Source organism: Scleropages formosus, chromosome 16, assembly GCF_900964775.1.
Source record: "Scleropages formosus chromosome 16, fSclFor1.1, whole genome shotgun sequence".
Lineage (NCBI taxonomy): Eukaryota > Metazoa > Chordata > Actinopteri > Osteoglossiformes > Osteoglossidae > Scleropages > Scleropages formosus.
This window is the reverse complement of record NC_041821.1, coordinates 22,337,921-22,365,345: the sequence shown is the minus strand read 5'-3', so window position 1 is coordinate 22,365,345 and position 27,425 is coordinate 22,337,921. Positions and strand designations below refer to the sequence as shown.

Genomic DNA, 27,425 nt, shown 5'->3' with positions numbered 1-27,425 from the left:
ACCACTGAATTCACATCAAAGGAAGTGTTAAAATTATAATTTCACCAACTCCGAGTTATGATATTTTTCTATGTCATGTATAAACATTATTATATGTTCAAGTACTTTCAGGTTGTCTTCTGAATGAATGCACATTTAACAACGAAGTAAAAAGCAAAAATTAATATCACTTGTAGTTGTTACGGGTCTTATAGTTATCGAAGGTCTTGAGTAGACTCCTCGGATGTAGCCGCTGCAGCCCGCGTAAAATTTCCCTGTTTAACTGATAAAAGTGAAGGACGTCTGGAAACTCACTGGCCCTCACTGTGACAAGCAGTATTTTTAATAACTCCTTTTTGGTTTTTAAAGGTTGACAACAGCGTAGAAAGTTGTTCAACTCGTGCAAAATTTGTTCGAAACCATTGGAAAGTAACATTTGCATTTAAGCATACTGTTACTTTCCAGGGTTAGAAGTAACAACAAAACATTTTTTTTTTGAACAAACAAATCAATTTTCAACCTGTGACATTCAAGTACAGTATTTGCGTCAGTCTGTTTTGCGACAGTTTATTTGCAGAACCGATTTACGTTAGTGAAGAACCGATCAAGAGCTGCTTCCTAAACTCTACTCATCTGAAAGCCTTTACCCACAGAAAAAAATATGAGGCAAAAAATCGGACGCTAACCCATAGTCGAACGATATTTAAGCGTCTGTTTACATTTTTATTGTAACTCGACGAGCGCTAAGTTCTGCTAGCCATTATCATCTGTGATTCAGAGAGCGTCCACCTAGTAGTAGCAAGTTTATGCGTTCTTTTTGGTCGAGAATGTGGGAATTGCAAATATGCTTTTGCTATAGCAAATAAATATTGTACAGGAGTTGAAGATTTCAGTGTATAATGGTGTTCTAAAGAGATGAGCTCCTTAGCTACTCAGCTACGAGCACGAGGCAACGAACCCGAGTCCAAGAAAAACTACAAATAAAACTACAAGGTCCAGAGTGCGCTTCGGTTCGTGTTGCCGGGATACTGGACACACCTGTTGCTAGAGCGCCTCTCGCTCCCGTGCAACTTTTCCCGAGGGGACATAAGGAAGGTGGAAGAGGATGGAATGGAAAAGCAGCCCGACTCAGTCTCTTCCCAGTGCCTTTCCCGACAAAGAAGATAACGCGGTGGAAAAAACCGTGGCAGAGGAAGCCATGGATTCCATGATGGAAGATGAAGAGGCTGTGTGCGCGCGGAGCGGAGCGGATTCGTGCGGAGCGCGAGACTCAGACTATTTAACGGCTGGGAGTCGTTCGGGGCAAAGGCGGGAGTCCGGGACGAGCGAGGACACTGACGAGGTAAAAGAGTACCGATAGGTACCACACCAGACTACCTGTGTCAACCAGACCAGAAGTACAGACGAGATAAAACGCAGAATACCACAGCTTCGAGTCGTTGTCAACCAGACGGACAGTCAGTGGTAACAGTACCGAATACCACACCAAACTGCCAGCCTTGTTGTTAACCAAAGGAACAGATGAGGTAAAACGCAGTACCGAATACCACACCAAACTGCCAGCCTTGTTGTTTTTAACCAAAGGAACAGATGAGGTAAAACGCAGTACCGAATTCCACACCAGACTACCAACCTCGTTGTCGACTAGAAGGACGAGGTAAAACGCAGTACTGAATACCACACCAAACTACCAGCCTTGCTTGTTAACCAGATGGACAGATGAGGTAAAACATTATGAAAAGTTACAGCGCGTTGACTAGTCTACGACATTATGGAGAAGCGGGTGAGGTAGAAATATTATGCAACGTTACACGGTGAACAGGTAGCGAAGTAGATTCTACAGTGAGGAGAAACTACCGAATTGGAACAGCAGGAGGCGTAGTGGTTTGAAGAACGGTTAAGGACCCCGGGTTCGAATCCCGACTCGTCCTGTAGCACCCCTGAAGAAGGAACTAACCCTAAATCGATACAGTAAAAATTGGTAGCTGTATCCATGGACAAATCATTGTATGTTTAGTAAAGGTGGAACTTTGTGAGGTACCTGGAAGAAGTAGGGTACTGACTAGTCCACTGTCCACAACAGCTGCCCAGTGCTTCACAGTACTTGCAGCCCTAAAGTGCGGCACGTTCGTACTTTCGTTCCAGCTCCAATACAGTGTTTTGTCTCCAACGTTTGCGCACATCCCTGCTCCTGAAATACCTTGTGTTCACGTGTATACCAGTGTTTGAGTTGTTTGTCTTAAATTTGGGGGACACACAGTGTGTGGCGTAGTGGTTGGGTCACTGCTTTGCCACCTAAGTGTTCCTGGTTCAAATCCCCCAGCTGTAGTACCCTATGTCAAGGTACGTACCCTGAATTGATGAAGTAAAAATATCCTGCCGTTTCAATTGGTAATTCATTGTAATGTTACTAATCTAATTTTATAAACCTTATGAGCCAAGGTGTGCGGTAAATGAGAGATGGGGAAACACTGAAGAGTCAAATCAACCTAAGATTGAGAGGCGTACACCTCCCTCAAGTGGAGGAGTTTAAGTATCTTGGGGTCTTGTTCATGAGTGAAGGAAAAATGGAGCGGCAGGTTGACGGACGGACGGATCGGTGCGGCGTCCGCAGTAATGCGGTCATTGTACCGGTCTGTTGTGGTGAAGAAGGAGCTAAGTCGTAAGGCGAAGCTCTCAATTTACCAGTCGATCTACGTTCCTACCCTCACCTATGATCATGAACTCTGGATCATGACCAAAAGAATGAGATCGTGGATACAAGCGGCAGAAATGAGTTTCCTCCGCGGAGTGGGTGGGCACACCCTTAGGGATAGGGTGAGGAGCTCAGTCACCCGGGAGGAGCTCGGAGCAGAGCCGTTGCTTCTCCGCATCGAGAGGAGCCAGTTGAGGTAGTTCCGGATGCCTCCCGGACGCCTCCCTGGTGAGGTGTCCGGGAATGTCCCACTGGAAGGAGGCCTCGGGGCAGACCCAGGACACGTTGAAGAGACTACGTCTCCCAGCTGGCCTGGGAACGCCTTGGGGTTTCCCCAGAGGACCTGGAGGAGGTGTGCGGGGAGAGGGAAGTCTGGAGGACTCTGCTCGGACTTCTGCCCCCGCGACCCAGCCCCGGATAGCAGAGGAAGATGGATGGATGTTATATCATAATAGCTGGTAGCATAGTGGTTAGAGATGCTGTCTTTGTATGTAAAGGTCACAGGTTTGAATCTCACCTCCTGCTGTAGTACCCTTCAGCAAGGTACTTATCCTCAGTTGTTCTATTTAAAAATTACCCAGCTGTATACATTGGTAAATAATTAGCTTATCACTGTAAACTGCTCTGGAAAAAATGTCAGCTAGATGAATGAATGTAAATGAAAATAATAAAAGTAGTAATTCCCATGTTATCTCTTTTCTCTGTGTGTATTAGCGGTCACTCCCCCTGGTGGAGCTGTTCCCCTACATCTGCTGCACCCTGTGCAATGGCTTTTTTATTGATGCCACCACAATCACCGAGTGTCTGCACACCTGTAAGGAGCATTTGTACCAGCCTGGGACCTCTCTTCATTTCTTCATTCTTTTCACTTTTTTTTCACCTGTTGTTTGTGGCACATAACGCAGAATTTTATTTGCACTATTGGGAGTTAAGTTTTGTGAATGACTGAGTTATTGCGCTTTGGACTGTAGCTTTATTATTTCAGGGTTGTTGGTACAAATTTTGCTGTACACTTCTTGATTAAGGTACATACCCTGAATTAATACAGTAAAATATCCTGCTGTATAAATTAGTAAATCATTCTAAGTACTGAATAAAATTCTGTCACTCTGAATAAAGGCATCACCTAAGAACAGTATAAGAATAGAAGTAATTTAAATGTAAAAATCAGTAGTTACAAAAATTGATGGCCAAAATAATTTAGAAGGAATGTTTCTTGCTTTGTTCATTCTCCTGTTTTCTGTTTAACAGCTTCTTTTAACTATGTTCTTTTTTTAGTCTGTAAGAGCTGCATCGTCAAGCACTTCTTTTACAGCAACAGATGTCCGAATTGCAATGTCGTTGTACATCAGACACAGCCACTCTACAACATCAGGTATTGTCTTTTTTTTCCTCTTCCCCTTACAACCTGTTGCTTAACTGAAGTTTTCATGTTTCTGGTTTTCTTATCTCTTCTGTAGATCGTAGAAAAAGGAGTTGAAAAGAAAGAAATGGAACATAAAATAAGACACAACCATTATTTTAGACCTTTTATATATTTATTCATTTAGCTCACACTTTTCACCAAAGTAACTTAGTGTTAAGGTACCTACAATTATTTACCCATTTACACAGCTGAGTAATTTTTCCTGGAGCAGTTTTAGGCTAAGTACCTTGCTCCAGGGTACTACAGCCAGAGGTGAGATTCGAACCTCTGACCTTTGGATCTAATGGCAGCGGCTCTAACCACAACACTACCAGCTGTTTTACGCAGCATAAGAGTTAAACTAATTTTCATCAAGCAGTTCATTTTGTTCTTTAACATTCTGTCCTAGCTCATGAAAGTATGACTAGCATATGGAGAGAAATTTTTTTTCCCTCCCCCAAGGGAGAACACCAGAATAGTAGATGTTTAATTTTTCAGAAGGGTGTTGAATCTGTTTCTTGCTTTGCTTCAGGCTTGACAGACAGCTCCAAGACATTGTCTATAAGATGGTCCCAAACCTGGAAGAAAGTATGTAATGGAAGCTTTGTCATGTAATTTTCCAAATGCCATGCAAGCCATTTCCTAAAATGAAAACTTTGCTGTTTCATTTCTTCAGAGGAAAGGGAGCGAATGCATGATTTTTATAAAGAAAGAGGACTAGAAGTGCCAAAACCAGGTAACAGCCTATGTTTTAATAAAATCCTTAATTTACTTCTGTTAAAATCCAAAGCCAGCTCAGTCTGACTGGAGTTTGCATGTTGTTCCCAGTTTTGCTCTGGTTTTCTCTCACAGTTCATAGACCTGTGAGTCTGGTTAATGTATGGACTGTGAGAATTGGTGACTTGAAATTGATGTTAGTGTGTATTTGGGACTGAATGAGTGAGATTGCCCTGTGGTTGGTTGTCATCCTGTCCAAGGTGTATCCTGCCTCACACCATATGCCTAAGTTCCAGACTGCAGTGCAACAGTGATTGGAACATGTGTAATATAGTCCAAAGTTATACCAACTTAACCTCTTCTTTTTACTTTCAATTAAATCTAATGAGTCTCTGTAATGATCTGATATGATCATCTCTAAACATTTCAACAGTGCCGTTAGTGTTCCCTCACTTCTCTACTTTGCAGTAGCTCCCACATCGATGACTGCAGCAAAGCCCAGCAAACAGAAGAGGGGCCCTCTTCCGCAGTCTGTGTTCACCATCCCATCAGAGCTGGATGTGTCTCTCATGTTGGAGTTTGTGGGGTAGGCATGCCACACGCTGTTTGTTCTTTAGCAGTGTGGTATCCATAATCACAAAAAATGTATAGAGGTTATTGCCAAGAAATTGGACAATAATCCATCTTTGTCACACAAATGCATTTTGAAAAGTTTTTTTTTTTTTTAAGAAATTGCTGCTCCAGAGAGACTGCTGGGCAGCCTCAGGCTTGTTTAAAAACCTCTATGGTACAGATGTCCACTTAAATCTTCTGAAACCCTTGGGAACTATAGGTTTTTGTTGTGTTCCAGTTAATCACTCAATATGACTTCTTGGACAGAAAGGAAAGACATCTGGTGGCATGCAAAGATTGTATCAGTGAGTTAATGACAGCTGCAAAAGCATGCTGGTTTTAAGTAGAAAATAAACTGTCAACCCTGTCATTTCTCAAGGATTTTTAGGAACATGGGCCCTATTGTTTATGGAGGTTCTAAAAGAACTGGGCGTGGACTTGTAAGTGCAATTTGTACCAGTAGGAGGAGCAGTGGTCACATAAACAATACTGTGTTTTCATCAGTGTTAAGGCCAGTTTTAACCATTGTCCTTTTGTCTCCCTTCAACATTACAGTTCTTCAGGGTAAAAAAAAAAAGTCAGATTTGAAACAAATGCACAATTTGATAACCAAAGAACTGTTATGAATAAAATTCAATGTTTAATTGTTCACCTGTATGGGTTTTGAGTGTGTAGTGGTGAATAGAAAATGTACTACAGTATAAAATGTATATAAAGTCTTTAAGCTGTTTTTCTGACAATTGTAATGTGGCAGAAGCTTTTGAAGATCGAAGATATTCACTGCCAGATAAGTAATGGAATTTCATGGCCAGTTGGATTAATTAATAATACTCTTCTAATCCTCTCTTCCAAATAATCTTATCTTTAGGGCAGAGAAATTAGCTGTTTTTGTGTATCACCTCAGCATAGGTCTGTTGTATATGCACAATGATTTTAATGCAGACTCACAGCCTAATTGTTAATGTCCTTGACGTGGCCAAAGATCATTGATTTAGGATCAATTGCTCTTTGAGACAGACTGCAATTATCATCCACTGCTCTGCATTAATTAAATGGGTGGTTTGCCACCTGCTAACATGTTTCTCGGCAATTTGAAACAAGGCACGTTTTCAACTTTGCAGCACAGATGAACATGTGACATATCCCTTAGGTGTCAGAGCTGTTTTTTAGTTATTTGGCAACTGCATAATGGGGGGGGCAGATTTCTGCTACAGCTGAGATTCAGTTGGTTTTATTCAGGTATTGGTGTTCATGTGAACAAAGACAGAATTAGTGTTTGTCAATATCTCAATTTTTTTTTTTCCCCCTGCATGGATAGTATTTATGTACTGCCAGTAGTCCTTATTCAGATCTGAATTGCCTGTGATAGGGTTTCTTCACTTTGATTAATTTGTGACTTTCATTGTTTTATTCATATGTTAATCTTCGTCTGTCTGTGTACAAAGCTAAGAATTATGTGCAATTATATATATATTTTTTTGCTTCTCTTCCACAGAGCTGAAGAAGGCATTAATAACTACAAGGTAATATTTTTAATATGCTTGTGCTAATTTTTGGTTATTTGTTTCCACAACTGTGTGTGTGTGTGTGTGTGTGTGTGTGTGTGTGTGTGTGAGTGAGAGAATGCTGAAACAGTGAGCCCTACAGTGCTGATAATTTGCTGTTAGGAGTAGCAGCCAAGCAGCAGAAGTAATGAATCTGAAAAGCTTATGCTGGCTTCTCTGCCCACCCCACCCCCCAGTGTGGCAGAGGACTCTTTGTCACGCACAGTCTCCCTGCACTTTGGGCGCGGCCCATTAACAGTCATCACAGAGGGAAAAACATTTTTATTTCTGCAGGTGCAGTCGCACTTGTTTTACAAAATATTTTTTGTTGGTTTTGAGGAGATTTTACAGTTATTCTAAAGCAATTTTGATGTCTGAATAAATAGGAATTTAGTATTTTACTGTGTCTGCTAAATTGTGAAGTAGCTACCTTTGTAGTAATTGTGGGAATTTGTTTTGATCCTTTCTAGAATCTATTTGGAATGAAAGTATGAACATTAAAACATAACAGGAAATGTTTTGAAAAGGATAAAAATAGACAATTCAGTGAAGAACCTTAAATTGCAAAATAAAAATTTCTCATGCCTGGAATGTATCCTGACAGTCATTACAATATCTGTTAAGAGGCATCATGAATTCCTCTTTTTTTACCCTTGAAGCTTTTGCATAACATTCGTGTACAAGTGTTCCTGGGAGTGGGTTAAACTATCCGATGCGTCTTTCATGAATGTTTAGGAAATGTAGCCTGACTTTACTGTTACAAAGAGTGTATGTTGTTCGGGTGTCGTCATTATCAGTCCTCTGTGAATGAATTCACTGTCAACCTTTGAAGAGCAATGGTTTAATTTTAGAACTGTCAGCTCCTTAAACACATTGCCAGAGCCTGCATTGGTTTTATCACTATGATTTTGTTTTATTTGCACATTGTTTTACTGTTTTATATTGGGCAGCTGGTAGTGTAGTGGTTAGAGCTACTGCCTTTTGACCTACAGGTTCAGTTCCCACCCTGTAGTACCCTTGAGCAAGGTACTTGCCTTTAATTCCTCCAATAAACTTACCCAACTGTATAAATGGGTAAATAATTGCAAGTAGCTTAACACTGTAAGTTACTTTCGAGAAAAGCATCAGCTAAATGAATAAATGTAATGTAAATATTACCCGTCTCCTTTCTTTTTCAGTTTTCGGTTTAATATTGCAGTTTAATCCTCCGTGAAATTGTATGGTTGGCTAGGCAGTGGCAAATGAAAGTCGCTCTAGCTGGGTCAGTACAGCCCTTCTTGGCAATTAAGGAGTAAAGTGTAGTATCCATGTATTGGGTTGACTAGTGGAGGGTGACCAAGCACCCTATGGACCCTCTGGCCAGAACAACGGACCTGCACCTGCCCCTGTGAGGCCCCAGCTGCCTTCTGCAGATAGAACTTTGGGCTTGGGGGGGGGGGGTCAAGGGGGGTGTGGCATGGTGGCGGGTTAGTTCCCACAAAGCAGCTCAGCTGTCTTACCTCTCTGGTCAGTCTAAGCAAGATGTCTTAAGAAGATTACCGTTTCCAGCAAAGCTTGTCTTTAAGCCAGATTTTAGTATTAACAAGGAGTATGTTCAACTATCAAATATGTCATGTCTTTTTATGTTAGTCTTGGGGATTTAATTTTTGCTTTTGCTGTAATCCAGAATCATTCTAGCTAGAAAGTTTTCTTTACCACCAATATATTTGTCAAAAAAGGATATTTAATTTTACTGATAACGTGGTGTTAGAGTTCCAAAGATGTTTTCCTTTGCTTTGAAATCCAGGCCAAAACAAGAAAATAGAATTTTATAAAATCCCCCCTCCCCACACATTACATCTTATGTATGGTTGTGCCACCTGAGCTGTTTGAAGGTTAAAATGTGTCAACTAGGTTTTTTTCAATCACTTTTTTTTGTCTCTGGTAGCCACTCGAGCGGAAGTATGTGAGAGTGTCTGGTGAGGCTACCATTCGCCACGTTGAGCTCTTCATCAGGAGGAAAATGGAGTTGAACAACTCCTGCCAGGTGAGCCTGAGTTCCAAGGAGGGAGATTTGGCTAGTGCAATGTATTTCTGAGCATGACCACTCCATTATCTTTTTAATGGAAGTTTACAGTTTTATGGAAATTCTGAATGCCTGACATTGTTCTATGGACGATATGCTACATTTTAATTTTTTTTAGTCGCATTAATTATGATCTCTTTCGAAAGTATCTTCAGGCAAATATTTTTGGTTAATCTAACTTGTTATGTGTGTTGCCCAGTGAACTTAGCTGTCATATTAGTTTAATGATTGTCAGCTTTGACAATGCAGCAGGATATATTTGGTGATGGTGCTGAGCGGATGAGACAGTACCCCAGAGTCAGAAACTCTCCAGGCAACATCTGGGTTTATCACCAGCAACAGCCAGCTACTGCACTTTCAGAACTCCTTTCACTGATGCAGTGAAATACGTTTTTGTGAGATTTAAAGAAACTTATCCTTGTTCCTTTGCCACCTGTTGAACGCAACATTGGTGTGCTCTGTGAGCTTTTTACTGCAAGTCTCTTTAGAAATTTGCAGGAGGCCTAGATGGTTGCATGTTTCATAAATGTTCATGAACCACAATCTGACAGTCATTAAACGGAATATATGGATGGCACTTTGGCTTTCATCGTGTCCCACCCTCTGACAGATCTCTTTCATGGCTTTTTGTAGAGTTATCTTAATTGGGGAAGAGTGTCAGTTGCTTGTCAGAAACATAAGAAATTGAACTGAAATTTTATCACATTTGCTGGTGTTCCCCTTTTGTAATTACATAATGCATTTAGGTTTTGCTTTGTTTTACATTTACATCTATTAATTTACCTCAAACTTTTCTTCAAAGCAAATTAGTTTTAAGCTACTACAATTACTTACCCATTTATACAACTGAGTAATTTTTAACTATCAATTCAGGTCAACTACCTTTGTCAAGGGTGCTGCAGCTGGAGGTGTTTCAGTCTGGGTCCTTCAAGTCCACAGGTGGCTGCTCTAACCACCACCGTTATCTGCTCCCCATTTTGTAGTACATTACCGGACATGTAGGGAAATCTGTATACTCTCCTGTAAAAGAGTTGTTAAATAAGCTATAGGGCCTTTGCAGGCAGGTCACTTTATAAGGCCTATAGTGTGGTGGGTATCACGGGCAGTCAGAGGGCTAAGGCAAATTGTTAGCGAGGCTACGAAAGGGACATCCTGGTGGCTGTGAATCTGGAAACGTGAGCCATGAGTTCGAAGCAGCGGTACATGGATGCAGGCTGTGGTCTGATCAACCCTGGTCAGGTCGCCTGGGTGAGACTGTCTGAAGTTGGAAATCCCAAAATGCCCTGTGACCCCAGGTTACATTAGCTAATGATGTCTCTAGGTGTATCACAGTGTCTGTGTAGTACATATTCATTTTTGTGACACATCTGTTGAATATGCTGAATTATTGTATTATCCCCCAGAGCTGTTTTTGATGTTGAACATTGGTTTGCTGAAAGTGAACAAAACATCGGAATTTCTACAGCATGCTGAAAATGAAAGGGTTCTTTAGCCTGTCGACAGGCATAGTGGAGATTCTGCTGGGAGCTTTCTCAGGCAAACAATACATTTGTGATACATTTTAATCTTGAGCACGCTTAGCTTAATACATACATGCGTCGCTTAACAACGGCGATACGTTCTTAGAAATGCATCACTAGGCGATTTCGTTGTCATGTGAACATCATAGCATTCTTGTACAAAACTAGACGGTATAACCTCGATCATAGTGTTCTTATACAAACCTATATGGTATAGCCTGGATGCAGTCAAGAGACGCAGTAAACACAAGATTTATGATGCTGCTGTCGGCATAACACATCATACTATTTTACAGTAAACTTTTTTTATAAGTAGAAAGAATACACTCTAAAATAACGATAATAAACCAGTAACATAGGTTTGTCATTATCAAGTATTGTGTACTGTATATAATTGTATGTGCTTTACTTCTATATGACTGGCAGCGCAGTAGGTTTGTTTACAGCAGCACCCCCACGAACACGTAACACGTTGAGCTATGACGTTACGACAGCACTAATCATTTTTCAGATCCATTATAATCTTATGGGATCACCGTAGTATATGTGGTCAGTTGTTAAACGAAACATCGCTAAGCGGCACATGACTGCATTTTAAAGTTGGAATGCTTTTCGGGTGTAGTTTTTCTCCAGCTTGCAGTTCTGGTTCACCTAGACATCTGCTTTTTCTGTGACATCAAGCTGTCACTCTTCCTGTGGGGTATACCGTTAACCCAGATCAATATTCGTTTCTAATTTGTGCTTGCTTCAATATATGAGTTTCTTACTCTGCAGTTGGGAGCAACACTTTGAGCGAAATGTTTTTCACTCCCAAATCATGCTTTTTCAGGAAAAACAATGCAAAGTGTATGTGACACTTTCTTTGTATCGTGGTTCTTGAGTCACCACTTAATGAAAGGCATATACAGTAGTTTTTTAATCTTTTTTTAAACTAGGCATTCTACAGAGTTTTTGTTGACATTTGTGGAGATTATTTTATTGTAGATAACATCAATTTTGATATGAGCCCCAATTTAGGGAGGGTTGCTTTGTGACACTTGTAATGCTGGTTGAGGTTTTATTTAACCTACAAGTAACATTCAGAAATATTCAACATATTCAGCGCTGACATCTTTTGAGAATGTTCACTCTTGCACCAAAAAAAAAAAAAAAAAACCCAAAGCAACATACAATCTTAAACTACTTACAATTATTTACCCATTTATAGAATGGCGTATTTTTCCTGGAGCAAATTTATGCTAAGTACCCTACTCAAGGGTACTGCAGCTGGAGATGGAATTCGAACCTGCAACCGTTGGGTCCACTATTCTTCCAGCTGTTCCTGTTTAAATACCAGTTCTTAAAAATTATAGACTGGATTAAATAAAATACAATGCATAATGGATTTTAGAATGTTTTTCTTTTAAAGCCAGTCCCCCCTTCTCTTTTGCAGTGAGTGATGAAAATCTGCCTCTCTCCCTGTGGTGCAGGAGGAGCTCAATAATTCATGAGGTGTGACTCACAGCTGCGGTAGAGAACACCCAGAGGAGAGTGTGCGTGTTGGGCTGTTGTATGGAGCCCCTGGGGCTCTCCTCTGTCAGAGATTAACCACATAGCTCAGGTGCTCAAAACAAAGGGAGAACAGTTAACGTAGCCATCAGATTTGTAAGCCATTCAGCAGTCTGTGCTGCTTTGCCAGAATAAATTAAGTGAGCATTTGTTACGGACAATCCATCTATTAGATGTACTTTTATTTCCTAACTGCCTTACATGTATGGCTTATTTTGTGCAAAGACAATGTTAGGGTGAATTTTTCTGGTCTACCGAGGATGTTGGGGCCAAGGGTGTATGTCTAAAACTGTCATTAATGGTAAGTAGTTGTCCAACAAATCTTAGATCAGAAGTATCTGGGAAGAGTGTTGGAGGCATTTTTTTCTGAAACCACTTTAATGTGTTAACGTTTGAGTTTTTTCACCGATGTTCAAGTATTTACTAGTACTGTTTGGGTCCCCCCCTCCCAAAAAAAAGAATAAAATTCTCTAGAATAAAATTTTTCCTGTGTGATACTTATATTGGAGGTTTTAATTACAACATCATAAAACATTTGCATAACAAGTGATGGCTAAATTCTCTACTGAATTATATCTCTTCCTTTCATTCACGGGTGGTCACACAAATAGACACACAGACACTCAGTGCAACTCAGTGGAGACGCGAGCTGTTCCTGACCTTAAATGACATCCCAGAAACAGCCCATTCATAGCTACTGTGATGGAGACCCTGATGTGTTATACAGTCTGCTAAATTATACATTTTGACAGAGTGCTATTCCAATGTTTTGCACACTCCAGTCTATCATCTCTGGCATGGTCCCCACACCCAGCTTGCTCTGTATGAAAGCCACATGCATTTGTGGGAGTATACACTGGAAGCGCATAACCACTGAACAGAGGTGTTTACATGTGATGTATTTAGTACATTTTTTTTTATCCCCCTTGCTTTGTCATAGAAGGGTCCTGTTCATGCTGCTAACTCAAGCTGCTCCATCCTAAGTGTGCTCTTAGCAGAATGGGGCTGAAGGCTTGCTGCTTGCTGAAGCATGACAGTGGCTTTTGGAGAGCACAAAGTGCCCAGGTCTTCATGTTCCTGGGAAATATGGCTCTGCATTATTCATGGATGCCCAACTCTAATTGCAGCACACACTCAGGAGACAATGCTCACCTTATCAGTGGGGTGACCTGAGTTTGTCTCTTTAGTATGCAAGATGAGCAAAATCCCACCAGACAAAAGCTACTGCTGTATGTAAATCCATGTTCTAATCAGCTGAAGGAAGTTTGATTGAGTAAGCGCAAAATGGGGAGTCTCGCTTGGCTAGCTCTACTGAACTGAAAGTACCAGACAGTGGGGTTTTTTTTTTTTTTTTTTTTTTTTTTTTTATTTTAAATTTCATTTCCCCTCCTTCATTCTGTACTAGTTTAGACAGTTGCGATAAACTGTAATTGCATGGCCAGTCCATTGAATAGTCTCTTTCTAAGAGTGTGGAAATGGACTCCAAGCTTTTGGGAACTAACAGCTTGCTCTGCAGTAATACCTTCAGAGCTGTAGGCATCGAGGCTGGTACATTACACCCACATGCCTGGTTGCCTGCTCTCTCACATTGGAGTGAATGGTGTTTTCTAGGTAAAAATGAATGACTCTGCATTTTACAGAAGTGCTATAGCCAAGGCCTGTTATAGCTCCACACTAACAGTTCTGGAGTATCGCTGTTGGAGGAGTCATAGCTATGGTTTATAAATTTCTCTGTGTATCTGTTGATGAGTCCCTCTTTCTGAATAATTTGATACTTGTCATTATTTAGCATTTTGACATTAAAGAAACTTCTCCCTCAATGCATTAACCAGGAATAGTTGCTGGCTCCTATAAAGGCAATCTGGTTCCTTTGTCAATTTGAAATACTTTGATAAGAACACATTTAAATAAAGAGGTATAAAAGATGTTCATAGCAGAATTTAGTTTTTAATTTGGGTTTTTTTGCACTTCAGTCACTGCGTAGAAATTGTGGATTAAAGTGTCTTGGGGAGTGTACTCTCTGTGTCATTGTCAAGCCCTGACAGAGGTAGATAAAGGTTTGGGAGATAAGTAATAAATTGCAGAAAGGTTGAAGCCTGGCCTTCAGCCTTATTATTCACTGAGGTGATGAGCCATTTATTTGTCACTCATAGATAAGTGGGTTTGTTTGCTTTTGTCAAAGACAGTTAATTTTAGTTTTTTTTCTGTACTGTATCTTAAGCCTCACTTTTATTGCATTTCAACAAATAGTGTTTTGTTTATTAAGTATTCATTGTTCTCTGGCTTTGTCCCTGTTTAATATTAGAAATACAGTTGTAAAATTCATTAGTTTCCACACATCTTAGACTTGTTACAGCTTGCTGCAAATACGAGAATGTAAGGGATCAAAGGCAAGCTTTAAATATTAAACTGCTACCTGAAATAATTATTCAGTCATGTCATTCCGTATATGAATTATCTAGTCCTGATAAGTTAAAATATTTAAGGAAGCTGTCATATAATACATGTTTTGATGTTGAAATATATATGTATATATTTTAAAATACTAGTTTTGTTGGCCTGGAAATTTTGAATATTTCCAGAATATTTTGTGGATCCTTTTCCTTTTTGAATTCATTAGGTTTTGGTACAAATTTCACTTCCTTGTATTATTACGTAAACTGATGGTATTATGGTACATTTGGGACCTTCATTTAAGTAAAAATTGCATTTATTATTCTTCAATTATTGGGAATTCAGTTTGCAGTGTTATTTCTATCCAGTTAACCATTTTAATGCACTTATGCCCTTGTCTTATTTTGTGTGATATTTTCAAGTGAAGCTCAGGCTTTTGTGCTGCTGTAATGCATCAGGGTTGTGTGAAATTTAATGTTCTAATGAACAATTGTCCAAAGCCACAGGACAGTTGCACCTCACAAGAAACGCAATGTAGTCATTCCCATCTGGAATGCTCAAGGGTTAGGAGTCCTCTCAAGGGACTTTCAGTATTGATTACTGCTCAGTTTACATGGAAGAATCTATCATTTTTAAGGTTCATTGATGACTTCATGTTCCCGCTGGGTCCAAACTAAGCAATTCCTTGATTCCTTTTTCTATTTTATGCTTGGCATTTTGTTGTCTTCGTCTGGCGTTCCAACACCATTGAGTTCTCGCTGACAATCCAAGCAGTGAGGATGAGATCTCTTCACCCATAGCCAAATTCCAGTCATTTTCTTCACCTGCATACAATGACAGCTTGAGGCCTTCTGCCCTCTATACCATCGCGACTACTAGTTGGCTCTTGCTGCAGCACGAGCCGTGAGGCACGTGGTTCCAGGAGCGCAGGGGGAAGGACAGAGAAGGCCAAGTTCTTTGATCCCTCCATGGGAGTCGGATAAGAGTATCGAAAAACAGCTGTGACACAGCTTTCAGAGGAAGAGGCCAAGAGGTGTGTTCTGACTTAGGGTTTATCACTGAACGACTCAAGCCTCTTAACACTGGGTTTTGTGTACTTTCCCTTCGAGACTGTGGCTTTGTGTCCTGCCGCAGTGGTGCTATGATGCATGGTTAATAAATGCATTTTAATTCTTAGCCATAAAAATTACAATTTGCTTTTCCCAAGGAGGTGTAAATGATAGAAATCACACCTTCTACACTGTAGAAAGCACAGTGGGAGTTTGGAGGGCATTGGTTTTTCGGTTTTTCTAAATTTAGATTTCCTAGGTTTTACACCATGTAGAGAGAGCCAGTTTTATCATTATGCTTCAACGGTTGTTATTGGATCAAATACAGAAAAAATTCTTAAGTAAAAAGCACAACAGTAGAGAAATGTCTGTAGGGCATGTAAAAGTAAATAGGGAAAAATGTGAAGGTATGCGTTTACTTGGTGGAACTCCTGAAGTGTCATCCCCCCAAGTATATTAAATGCCTTGTATTTAGTGTGGTTTATTGCAACTGTTAAGTGTTATAGTAGAATTTCTTGCATTTTTTTTCTATTATTTTAATCCTACTGTACAGTAATAATCTTTTACAAATGTGTTGGCCTCATATTTTGAAAGTCACACTAGGCTGTTAGTCAGGACATTCTGTACTACCTTGAAATTACTCCAGTAGATCTTACGCAGGCTGAGTATCTCATTTGGCACGGTCAACAAAATCGCTGACACCCACAAGCTAACGTTTAACACAGCATACAAACCTGTTTATGAAAGTGTTATTGCTGATGTTCATATATTTTCACTGTCAGTAATGTCATTTTCTTCATCAGGCTGCTTATCAATTCTGTTTTTAGTTTTTTCATATGTGTGTTTTAGAATGTTATGCTGTACTTGTCTTTTTGACTGTGGAGTGTTTTTTTTTTATAGCTGTGTGTCATGATACATCATTGTTTTATCATGGACTTTAATTTCCCAGAAGACAATTTAATGAATTCCTGTGGACTTATTGATTTTCTTTGTGGTTATAAAGATGCTTCCATAATATTGAATTTCCAATAGTACTCTGCCCAGGCATCACAGGTTTGCGCGACTTGAATATTTTAATAGCAATCATTATTTGTCAACATGTCCTAAACTGGCATTGTAAATAGTGTAGATTGTGTAGCATTACTGCATTAATCTACATTAATTACTTGTTGTTGAAGGTAATGAAATCGTGTAACACAAAGAAATCAATAATTGGTTGTTGTTCTGCCAGCTCTCCATTTCCATCTTTAGCATCTTAGATGTGAGGACATAAAACAAGTAATCTTTATTAAAAAAAAAAAAAAAAGGTTCTTGACTGAAATGGGAACCACAATCCATCAAATGTGCAGTTTTTGTTTTATTTCCCTTGTTGCTTTAATTTGCCTTTTTGATGTTTTGACAGGTGGATGTAGTGTGTGGGGACCATATTTTGGATCGATACCAATCACTGCGGGAGGTACAGAATTTCATGGGGGAAAGTGCCCTTCAGGTATGTATCTCATAGTACTCCCATTGATCATCAGCTTCACAATAAGAATGGTTTGGACCAAAGTTCTTCCTAGTTTTCTTGTCTGTACTTTGTGTTCCTTTTCACTGCACTGGAGAAGCAGTCCTTGACACTGGATGCATAGAACTGTATGTATTATAGCTTTGTCTGAGCTTTTTACAGAATCTAACATGTTAAAAAGTGGGTGGATATGTGTTATTGAGACATGGTAGAGGTGAGTTCCTCTGGTCCCAGTTGCATTTGTAAATTGTGGACCCAGTCTAGCTTAAGTGTATCTAGAATTGTAAGTTCCATTGGACAAAGCCATCAGCTAAATAGAACTTAATAAATCAACCCTTGGCCTCCTAATCACATAGTGGATTATGAAATTTAGGAAAATGTTGGTGGTTGTTGTCCTTCTCCCCAGATTTCTTTGCCAGCAGAAAGTTTCTATCTTAAAGAGCACTACTGAATTGTCTTTGTGGTATATTTATGTATGGTTGTACGGTCAGTTTCGAATCAGTCAAGAGACCACAAATAGCAGACATTTGTTAAACATGAGAAGCTTGACATGAGGTACAGACTGAAAGCTAAAAACTGGCTTTGTGGCAGAGCCCCAGGTGGCATAAATGAAGCATGATGATGGTCATTTGGAAGACAAACTGAAATGTGGAAAGGCAGACAAATGAGGTTAAACTCACCAGCTACAGCACATCTATCACCTATCAGTGAACTAATACAACACAGCTCCTCAAGCATTTACATCTTCAAAGTAAAACATTTATAAAACTTGATTTTCCAGCAAAACAGGACAATTGTTCATATGGGAAGTTTCAGTATTTAAATCAATACATTTAAAAAATTGCTTATTCATTGTCATGTAGTACCCTTATAGTTATTCCCAATTTTATTTGTATTAAAATCCAAAATAGACCTGAGATTAATATTTGTAGTTTTATTTTTCATTTTTTACAATGTTGAGTAACCAGTCAGTAAATAATGTATTTTATACACAAACTTTGCTTTTTTTTTTTTTTTTTATTTCATAAATAAAACTAATGTACAAGGCTAGTCCTAACAGACCATTCAGAAAGTGTAATGGATACCATTAAAAGCTCTGTAATTAAGGAAGATGATGAAAACACTGTTCTTCTCTTTTTCAGTCTGCACAAAAGCCTAGATATTTAAAACTATAAAGCACAAAAGAAATTGTGAGTAATGTTGTCAAAGTATGAGGCTGCAGTGGAATGACTTTGACCTTTGTCCTGAAAAAGGTGGGAGGGAGGAAATGGATGAATGCTTACAGCAATGAACTCAAATCAAATGCGATCCCATGCTTACGGCTCTCAAAGAATAGAGACCGCCCCTAGAATGTCTGTAGGCTTCAGGGTTCAACACATCCTGCCATTGCCTTCTGGGGCTTTTTCCTCTGGACCCTGACTTTGTTGTCAACCAATATAGGTGTGAATATGTTGAGGAAGTGTGCAAAGAGCAAACGTGGATTTCTTTTTGGTGTGTTAACCCTCTCGGCGCCAAATGAATACTAGCAGTAGGAAAGATCTGTACGAGCTGATGTTAATTTGCAACGTCTGCTCTGGACTGGGCACAGGGATGAGGGGCGGGCATACCCTAGACATGATGCCAGTCCATCGCAGGGCAGCGACATGCAGTCACCCATTCACACACTGTGGGCAATTTAGCGTCACCAATCCACCTGAACTGCATGTCATTGGACTGTGTGGAGGGAAGCAGAGCACCTGGAGGAAACCTATCCATTTTCCAGAGACTGAGATGGGTTGGAACTTATGCCTGAATAGTTCAGGCACAGCTGCTCAGCTGCTTTCTATGGTTGTCATGTTTTCAACATTTAGAGACTTATGGAGTTCAGTCTAAGCAGAGGCGGCCTGCAGGCTCTCCATATAAATAAGTATTTTAAATAATAACTGTTGCTGTGTGTGGACCACGGTCTTATTACACCATCAGAGTGAACATTGAGATAAGCATCGTTAATGTCACTTCACTCACATGGGATTGGGTGCTGCTGCTGTCAGCAACATCTCAGTATTCAGTAGTGGTGCTCAAGCATGTAGAGAATCACTTACCAAGCTTAACAGTAGCACTACTCTTGTGTGTTTTTTGAATCTGTTACTTTTCCTCTTGTATTAATGTGTTACAGTTCCCTGGCACAAAAATTAACTGTGGTATTATGTTGGGTTCCTTTGCTTTAGGGTATGGATTACTGATCAAAATTTGTTCCAGGAGCTATTGTTTTCCCTTACTCATATCTATTTGAATGCCACTGTATAACTATTCATGTGTCAGTGCAGTGCACAAATAGCCACTAACCACATGTGCAAATGGAGCACAGATGCAGCTTACTGATGTATCGAGCTACCAATTGCAAAGGCTATTGCTGGGCAACCAGCTTTAGGATTTTGCAGAAAGCATGCCTCACAAATTTGGACGACTCCTGTGCATCCCGAGGCATGTAGTGATGAGCCACAAAAGTCATTTCCTGGGGGTCACATTATTCATCCATAGCATTCCTTTTTGGCCTCCAGTTAAAATGTATTCTAAATATTGGCAGGTCAGATAACCTTTAGTCCCTGACTTTGCTAACGTGTGGGTTCCCCCCCCCTTCTCTTCACCCTGTTTCACAAAATGGAGACCAAGGACCTTGAACTCCAAATGATTTCCCTGTCCTTATCAAAGTCTGTTTGATGTTGTGTGGGGGGGTTTTTTTTTTTTTTTTTTTTTTTTGAAAGGAAAATAGCTGTACTTTACATTTCCACATAGGTTTGAATCCTGGTTTGGTTTGTGGGGAATTTGTATGTCCCCCCCCTGTTGTTTAGAAGCGTAGGTTTGGATTGGAAATTTGCTGTTAAATCTCAAGATGATTTGAATCCCAGTGCTGGGAATTTTATGTTCATTAAAACGTACATTCTTTATGTAATGCATAAATTGTACTTTAGCTGAGATGTACGTCACTTTGAACAAAAGCGTCTGCTGAATGAATAAATGTAAATGTAAAACTGATTCTAAAAGTGATAATTTTAAATGGCAAAATAGGCATAGCCATGAAGATAAGGAAAACATTGGATTGTCAGTCACTTAAGTGATTTAAGTTACTTTTACTGTAGTTCATATAGGTATATGTAGCTAATTTATGAATTCAACTAAACATATGGGATATCACAATGTAAAAAGCTTCCATACTGTGTCCAAAACATTAAGTTCTACATTGAACATTATCAAGTGTGAAAAATGTTTCATGGTAGATGGCCATTTTTGGAATTGCACTGCTTTCGCTAGCATTACAAATTAATTACATAAATTATGAATGTTGAAAAAAGGCAGAACAGCAAAATGTCAGAACTGGCAGTCACACAAAATAATTTTATTGGGGTAAAGGACTGAAAAAGCTCCACCAATTTGCTTAGTAGTGGCTTTACAGCCATATTAAGGTGAAATATTGCATTTCATTCTTCCCCTTCTGCCAGAGGGGCATCTTTAAAATGGCCAACCACGCATCTGTAGCCGCTAGACGATGAATTAGTGTGAAATAGCGTTTTGGCCTGTACCTCCACAACAGCTCGTGTGGGGGGTGTCTCTTTGTCTTCCTCACCCCCCACGTCAGCTGCACTTCTGACTCAATTACAGAAATAGATTTATGCAGCACCACTCAGAGGTTCAAATCTAGGAGAGAAGTACATCCAACATGCCCCCCTCCATCACTGCCCACACATGTCAGGCAGTAATATGTGACTGCTCTGTGTTAGTGCATGGCAGGAGCTGCCGTTCATTCTTTGTCCGCTATCCTAGATCAATGGAAAAGGTGTCTCATTTATAAGCTCGGTATTAGTAAGGCACCAGATGAAGGAGATAATTAAATATTTTGAATGCCCTTCAAAGAGGGTGAATTGGAATAACGGTGTAATTAAACTTCTTTATGAGTTCTGTCAACTGAAAAAATATAATAGTGCCCCCTCCACTGAAGGTGATAGCCTTTCTGTAATTTACTTTCCTTTTAACTGGAATAGCCCCATAAATAAGAGTAGGTACTTGTTATAAGAGCAGGACCAGCCAGTCACTGTTTTGATCCTTTGCTACCTTTGATTTCTCTGCAGGAAGAACAGATGACTGAATTTTAAGCGTGTTCACTACGTATTTTTGGAAGTGGCATCTCAGAAATTCCTCCAAGGGAGCTAATGGTTATTAGGGGTATAAAATCAAAAATGAAAAAATCAAGGTGAGCATCATAAAGGGTGTCTCTCAAAGCCCTATAAAATACATTTTGTTTTTTGACATGGGCTGATTTAAAAACTCAAAAACACCTATGCATTTCCTCAGTTTTACTACTGTACAATTTTGAAAATATGTTTTTCAAAACTTGAAAAATCTATCCCGTTTACAGTGTCTTATTTTAAATGCCTGTTTTCATTAATATTCATTCAATGTTTTATTTAATATCCCTGCCTTCAGTGTGTGTAAATCAAAGGGTCTGTTACTTGACCAGTAAATTTCCTTTTTTTTTTTCCTTTTCAAAAACTGCTCTGCTGGTATTTTGAAGCCTGCTAATATTGTTTGTTTGCATTAAATCAAGGTTGCCTGCAGTCCTCAGTTCCCTGTAACCATCTTAAAAAGCTCACATCGGTTAGTTTGGCTTTTTTTTTTTTTTTTTTTTTTGTAAGAAGCGACATAGCATGTATTGAAGTCACAGCCTTTCTCAGATGTTAGCAAAAGTCATCGCACTAGTAATTGGGCAGCACGGTGCCACAGTGAATAGCGCTGCTGTCTCATAGCACCTAGGTGGTGCGAGAGGATGTGGGTTTGATTCCCGCTCAGTCTCTATGGAGTTTACATGTTCTCTGGGTGCTCTAGTTTCCTCCCACAGTACAAAAACATGCTGTTCAGGTTCACCCATAGTGTGTGAGTGACAGAGAGAGTGTGTTCCACTGATGTATGGATGAGTAACCCATTGTAAGTCACCTTGGTGAATAAGGTGTGTGGGCTGATAACACTACATAGAGTTCACTGGAAGTTGCTTTGGAGAAAAGCGTCTGCTAAATAAATTACATTTACATTTATTTTTCTTTTATATACTTACAACAGCCTTGCATTGCGATTTTATCCTTGTTGTTTATCCCTGTAGTAATTTTACAGAACAAATTGGTTTCCTGTCAGATTCTTAAGTACCCTCTGTTCTGACTCATTGTGATAGTGATCAGTCAAAAATAAAGTAAATGTCCTATTTTGATTGTGGTTAAAAGTAGTGAGAATAATCTGCAAATTCATATTCATCTGCACCAGGGGCCTTAGTTCTACATCACAATTTGCATCTCAGGGCAGAAGGTAACCAGGCCACAAGGATAGAGAGGTATAGTATGTTTAGTTTATTTCAGTTTGATGGGTATTAGTGATGAAATGTAAGCAAGGAGGGTTTCACACATGCTGTTTGTGTCTAAAAGAACTTTTGTTTGCCATACAGTTGAAGGTGTACATTTCCCCCATAGTGTTTTATTCACACAGTTAATTATAGCATGCCCTTCTTCTAACACTGAGAAGGATTTTCCTTCTTCGGGCGGAGCTCAGCAGAAACCATTGCTGCAGGATCTGTTTGGAAGGGTTGGGTGGTTTTCCTGTGCAGTTGCAAACAAAATAATTAATCTCCTCTGAACAGAGATTAAACAACCTCCTTCTTTTCAGAAAGGCATCATTTGCATAAACACCCTTGGTAGCAATTATACTACAGTAAAAACAATTTGCTCAGGCCACTGTATCTAATTAACAAGGCTTGCACAAGACCTACTAATATGTGTAAATGTCTGGCTACGTAAACACAGTTTACGTGTTCAATATAAATGTGCAATATAAATGTTTGGTGCACTTCCTGTGTCCACTTCTTTTTTTTTTTTTTTTTTTTTTTTTTTTTTAAGTGAAATTAATGGTATCTGACATGAACAAAAATGGCACAATGCCCTTGATTTAGAGCCAGTGCAATATATTGCCTCTTTTGACAAATGTGTGGAATGAGTGGTTGTTTGTCAAAATTGTGCTGAGAAGGTTGCAACATTTTATGTTTAAATATGTTCAAAATTTGCAGCACCTAAGAATTTTCAGGTTTTTTGTAATTCCTGGAAGCAATTTTATGTGTTTGCTATTGAAAAGGCAGCCTTCCATTCCAAGTAGTGTATGTCTAATAACCCTGGAATATTTCACTCCGAGTCCTGCGTTCTCTCTTTGCTGGTGGCTGCGGGTGTTTCCTTTTAAAGGGCTCTCTTCCTTCTTGAAGAAAATGATTCTTTAATGTCACCAGCTCTCATGAAGAGTAACTTTCACATGCTCTGACTTTTTATTGTAGGTAAAAATTTAGTTTTTTGTGATATTCAGTTCCATCTGCGTGACAGGTGTGTATGCCTCTGTGTGGTTTTGCACCCTAGTACCACACTTTTTTCTACAAATCATTGTATCTCTCTCTTGTTAAGCTTAAGAGACCAGTGTGTTGTTTACTTGTTTGGGCTCCTTTTCATTTGCAAAGGCTTCTCAAGCGCTTTGTGATTGATTGGCCTTGCCTGTCAGTCCATACTCTGCTTTGGGGCGTGGGAAGTGACTGTGTGTGGCACCAAGAGGTTGGCCCTCTGTTTGCTGCAGAACCACCCTGTTGTGACGTAGCACCTGTTCCCTGGGAAACGAGCAGCGGCTTGCTTCAGATGAAAGTTTGACTCCACCTTTTTCTTTAATATGCGAAAGCTTGTTCGGGGAGGGAGGCAACTGCTCAGGGGAATTTTGAGCTTTTATCGCTCATAAAACACCAAAGCCAAGCTTTTGTTAGATTCTTTTCTCCCCAGCAGAGTAGCAAGCATGTAGAATGACTTTTACCAAGGGCTTGTTTGTGCTAATCTGATGCAGTTAGTTTGCGGCAGATAAAAGGACCTATTCAGGCACCAGCAACTTCATTATCCACTGTGCACCACTAAGTCCTGCCTGTAATATCAGTTTTGCCTTGTAAATAGTAATTTGTTGCATGTAAATGAAGGGTTTTATGTTCCCTCCTTTATCATTCTCACAGAAAATGTTTCAATGCTTCACTACTACATTGCTGCAATGTGGCCTCCTCCTACCTTCTTTGTCGCTCTTGTATTCCTTTGCCCTTTACAGTTTGTTACGTAATACAGGAAGTTTTTGAGTCATGCTATGGTACAGATGCACTATGCCCTTGTCATACACTCGCATCCTTGCTGAGGTGCCTTTGCTACCTCTCTTTTGACAAGCCCCCCTGCCCTCCTCTTGAGAAACATGATGAAACGGCTGTGCCTTTGTTCGAAGTTTCCTGTCTGCATCCCTCCCGACGGTGCTATTTATAGCTCACCAAAGAGGCATTTTTTCAGCCCTGCACATCTCTGCCCAAATGTCTGCATTCGAAGAGCATGATGTCTGCACTCATATCACCTCTGATTTTGTTTTCCTCTGCTGCTACTGCCTTGTTTGGCAATAAATTTATGAAGCCTTTTATTAATTACTGTGTGTTTTCATAAATGTTGTTTAATCGTATTTAATGTTAACATTATACTTTAAATTTCAATTTCAGTTACTGAAGCCATCAGATGTACTGATGTGGTGCCTTTTCTTGGAGGAACTTGGGCAGTATTGTCACTTTACCATATTGATCCCTAACAGTGTTCTAAATGTGAGCAACTAGCAGAACATTTAAGCCCTAAACCCTAAAGGCTTTGTATACATGCATTCTCAAGATGCTTTGCTGAATACGGAAGTCATAGTATTAACAAAATTGCAAATTTTTACGAATGTGTCTGTTTTCAAGGTAGTAGCTGTTAATTGTCATTTGTTTTTGTTTTGTGACTTGTGCATAATATATATTTGCATCACCAAAACAAAACATCCATGGTAGGACTGTGTTGGAAAAATAGCTTTGTGTTAGTTTGGCTCTTTTGACTTTTTCCTCCAAAGAGTTCCATGTTTTAGAAAACCACACCCAGGCTTCTGGCGTCTCTGTGGGAGGTGCTCTCTGTTTTTAATTTCCTTTCAAACGAGATATGAGCTTATACAAGGGCCCTTCTCACTTGCTCGCTCACACACACACACACACACACACACACACACACACACACACACACACACACACACACACACACACACACACACACACACAGTCTGACCAACTCCCTGAGGAGAATCCTCAGCTTTGTTGTTGGCATGAGACATGGGTATGTGTACACAGTGCGTCTGGGAATGAGCCAGCAGCCTCTTAATGAGAGGGAGCCCACATGTGAGGCAGGACCCTGCTCTCTGCAAGGGGTGTCATTACAGGAGGATTTTAAGTGGACACCTTCTGTCAGAGAAAGTGTTCTTCTGTACCACAGTCATCAGTATAGTAGTACCCCTGATCTTCAAAGGAAGCTCCCCCCCCCCCCCCCCCCAAAAAAAAAAGGGGGGGGGGAATGAAGTGTCCATCACAAGCCAAAAGATATTCGTTATCTCTGTGTCTGGTCATTTGTGTTAGTATTATTTACTTACTAAGCAAGTATTAAGCATATTATCAGCAAAATCTTTGAATATCTTTGTCCTTCTCAAGGTTATTTATCAACTGAATCCTGTATTAACTGCAAGATCAGAAACCTCTGACCTGGTTTAGGCTACTTTTTTTTTTTTCTTTTTCCCCCTTTCATCACTTAAAGCCTGTTATTGGTTGGTTTTTATGTATTCTGCATTGCACTTCATCACCAAAAAGCACGTGATACAGCACAGCTCTCCTGTTTTCTTCCCTTTAGGATGGACTCCTTGTTCTGCACTTCGGCCTTGTTCAGTCACCCCGGGCGTGAAGGGCAGCGAGTGTCTGCTGTAATGCACCACTGTAACGTCTGACACTGTCGAGTCATGCCTGTCCGCTCTCATATCTGCATTTTTTCTGAAGACGTGGTCTGCGAGAGTATGACTGCAGTAGGATTCATTGAACACAAAAATGCTATAGTTTAGCTGTTTGCTGAATTTAGTCTTTTAGCCAACTGAATGTTGTTTTCCCCCCACTGTAAAAAAAAAAATCCATGATTCTACTAGATTTTTTTTTTTTTTTTTTTCCCCCCCTCTTTTCAGAAGACAAGGAATGCTAGGTCTGTGTATGCTGTAACCAAATAAAACAAATGAATTTGCTTGCTTATAGGGCTCATTCTTCTTTAGTATACATTTGTCATGATTTTTGTTTTCTGATTCATTTTTAAATTGAGAAGGACTACCATCCTGATAACGGTTGATCATTTTTTTAAAATTGTCAAGCACATGTATAGTTAAACGAGAGTGCTACATTGCATTTTGAATTATTTCTCGCGGGGGGTTGTTAAAATAAAATGCATTTTATCCACTGTGAAAGGTTATTCACACCTTGAAGGTGTCTTGAGTCAGGTAATATGCTGTAAGTGAATGAAAAATGTGCATTTACAGAAATTCAGGGTTCTGTATAACTGCCGTTGACCTATAGCAGTCTGTTTGGTTCAGGGATTGTCAGTACGCAAACAAAGAAAACAATATGCAAACATTTGATATGCCATTGGCTTTTCCCTTTGAATTTGTGGTTTCTATAGCAAGTCCTAGAAGTCTTAGTGTTTGTACCGATCTTTACAAGAAACACTGAACAGTAAGAGCTGAGCAATGTTGGTACCTCATTGTTTTAAATGTGATGTATGGATGACTGGATGTGTAATGATGAATAAAGGTTCTGCATGCTGCAGGCTCTGATGTATGTGTGTATTTGTGGGGTTAATTGTCTTCAGTGGACTTTGCAGCATGTTATCCTTTCAGCCCCTTGGCTGCAGTACAGTATAGTGGCACAGCAGTCACCTCCCAGAGCTGTGTCCCTGTCAGGGTTCCCAAGCCTGATGGAGCCCACGCCCTGTCTGGAAAGCTGCTTAGAAGGCCACTGGGACTTGACAAAAGGTTGACAACGGTATCCAAGGCAGCAGCCTCCGCATTTGTTAACCTCTTACTTTCTGGTGTAGTATAACAGACATGACTTTCATGTCAGAGTTTTTAAAAATTCTTCATAATGTATAAGAAAAACCTTAGACTCGCTAATGAATTACAGCACACTTCTGATAATTCAAGCTCACTAGTGAATCACTTCATTTACAGCTCTTCTGCATTTGTGAAAATGCTCTTATTTTCTTACGTCGATAAAGATAATTGCAGCATCGTAGTACCTTGAAATTTCACTTGGCTAACTATACTGAATCATGTAAGACTGCCTTTTGATGTAAAATTCTGTTCATTTTTTGCCTTTTTCCATTGTCCAGTGGAAAGCTGACACACACATTGCATAAGATTCATTACCAGTCTCCTGCTGCACACAGAAGGCCAGTATCTGACTGAGGTGGTACAGATGGATGCAGAAGTACATGTG

The 27,425-nt window shown here is 39.8% G+C and overlaps 1 protein-coding gene across 2 annotated transcripts; it reads left to right on the top strand.

The window, feature by feature from the left end:
• The first annotated feature begins 550 nt into the window (after positions 1–550).
• Positions 551–26,749, top strand: pcgf6 (polycomb group ring finger 6). Of its 2 annotated transcripts, none has more exons than XM_018750753.2 (10): positions 551–1,321; positions 3,389–3,488; positions 3,953–4,049; positions 4,612–4,667; positions 4,756–4,815; positions 5,268–5,382; positions 6,904–6,931; positions 8,880–8,978; positions 16,931–17,017; positions 25,804–26,749. In XM_018750753.2, exons 1-10 carry the CDS (start codon positions 1,085–1,087, stop codon positions 25,852–25,854), a joined length of 930 nt encoding a protein of 309 aa, XP_018606269.1. In that variant the 5' UTR covers positions 551–1,084; the 3' UTR covers positions 25,855–26,749. The 2 variants fall into 2 exon arrangements, with proteins under 2 accessions (XP_018606269.1, XP_018606268.1); XM_018750752.2 differs by having other exon boundaries at positions 5,265–5,382.
• The last annotated feature ends 676 nt before the right edge of the window (positions 26,750–27,425 follow it).

Bases quoted from the DNA above. Each gene is read 5' to 3' on its own strand.
- pcgf6 (XM_018750752.2), top strand. From the start codon at position 1,085: ATGGAATGGAAAAGCAGCCCGACTCAGTCTCTTCCCAGTGCCTTTCCC. The intron at 5,383-6,903 runs GTAGGCATGCCA...TCTCTTCCACAG, and splicing joins CTCATGTTGGAGTTTGTGGG to AGCTGAAGAAGGCATTAATA. The intron at 17,018-25,803 runs GTATGTATCTCA...TCTTCCCTTTAG, and splicing joins TGGGGGAAAGTGCCCTTCAG to GATGGACTCCTTGTTCTGCA.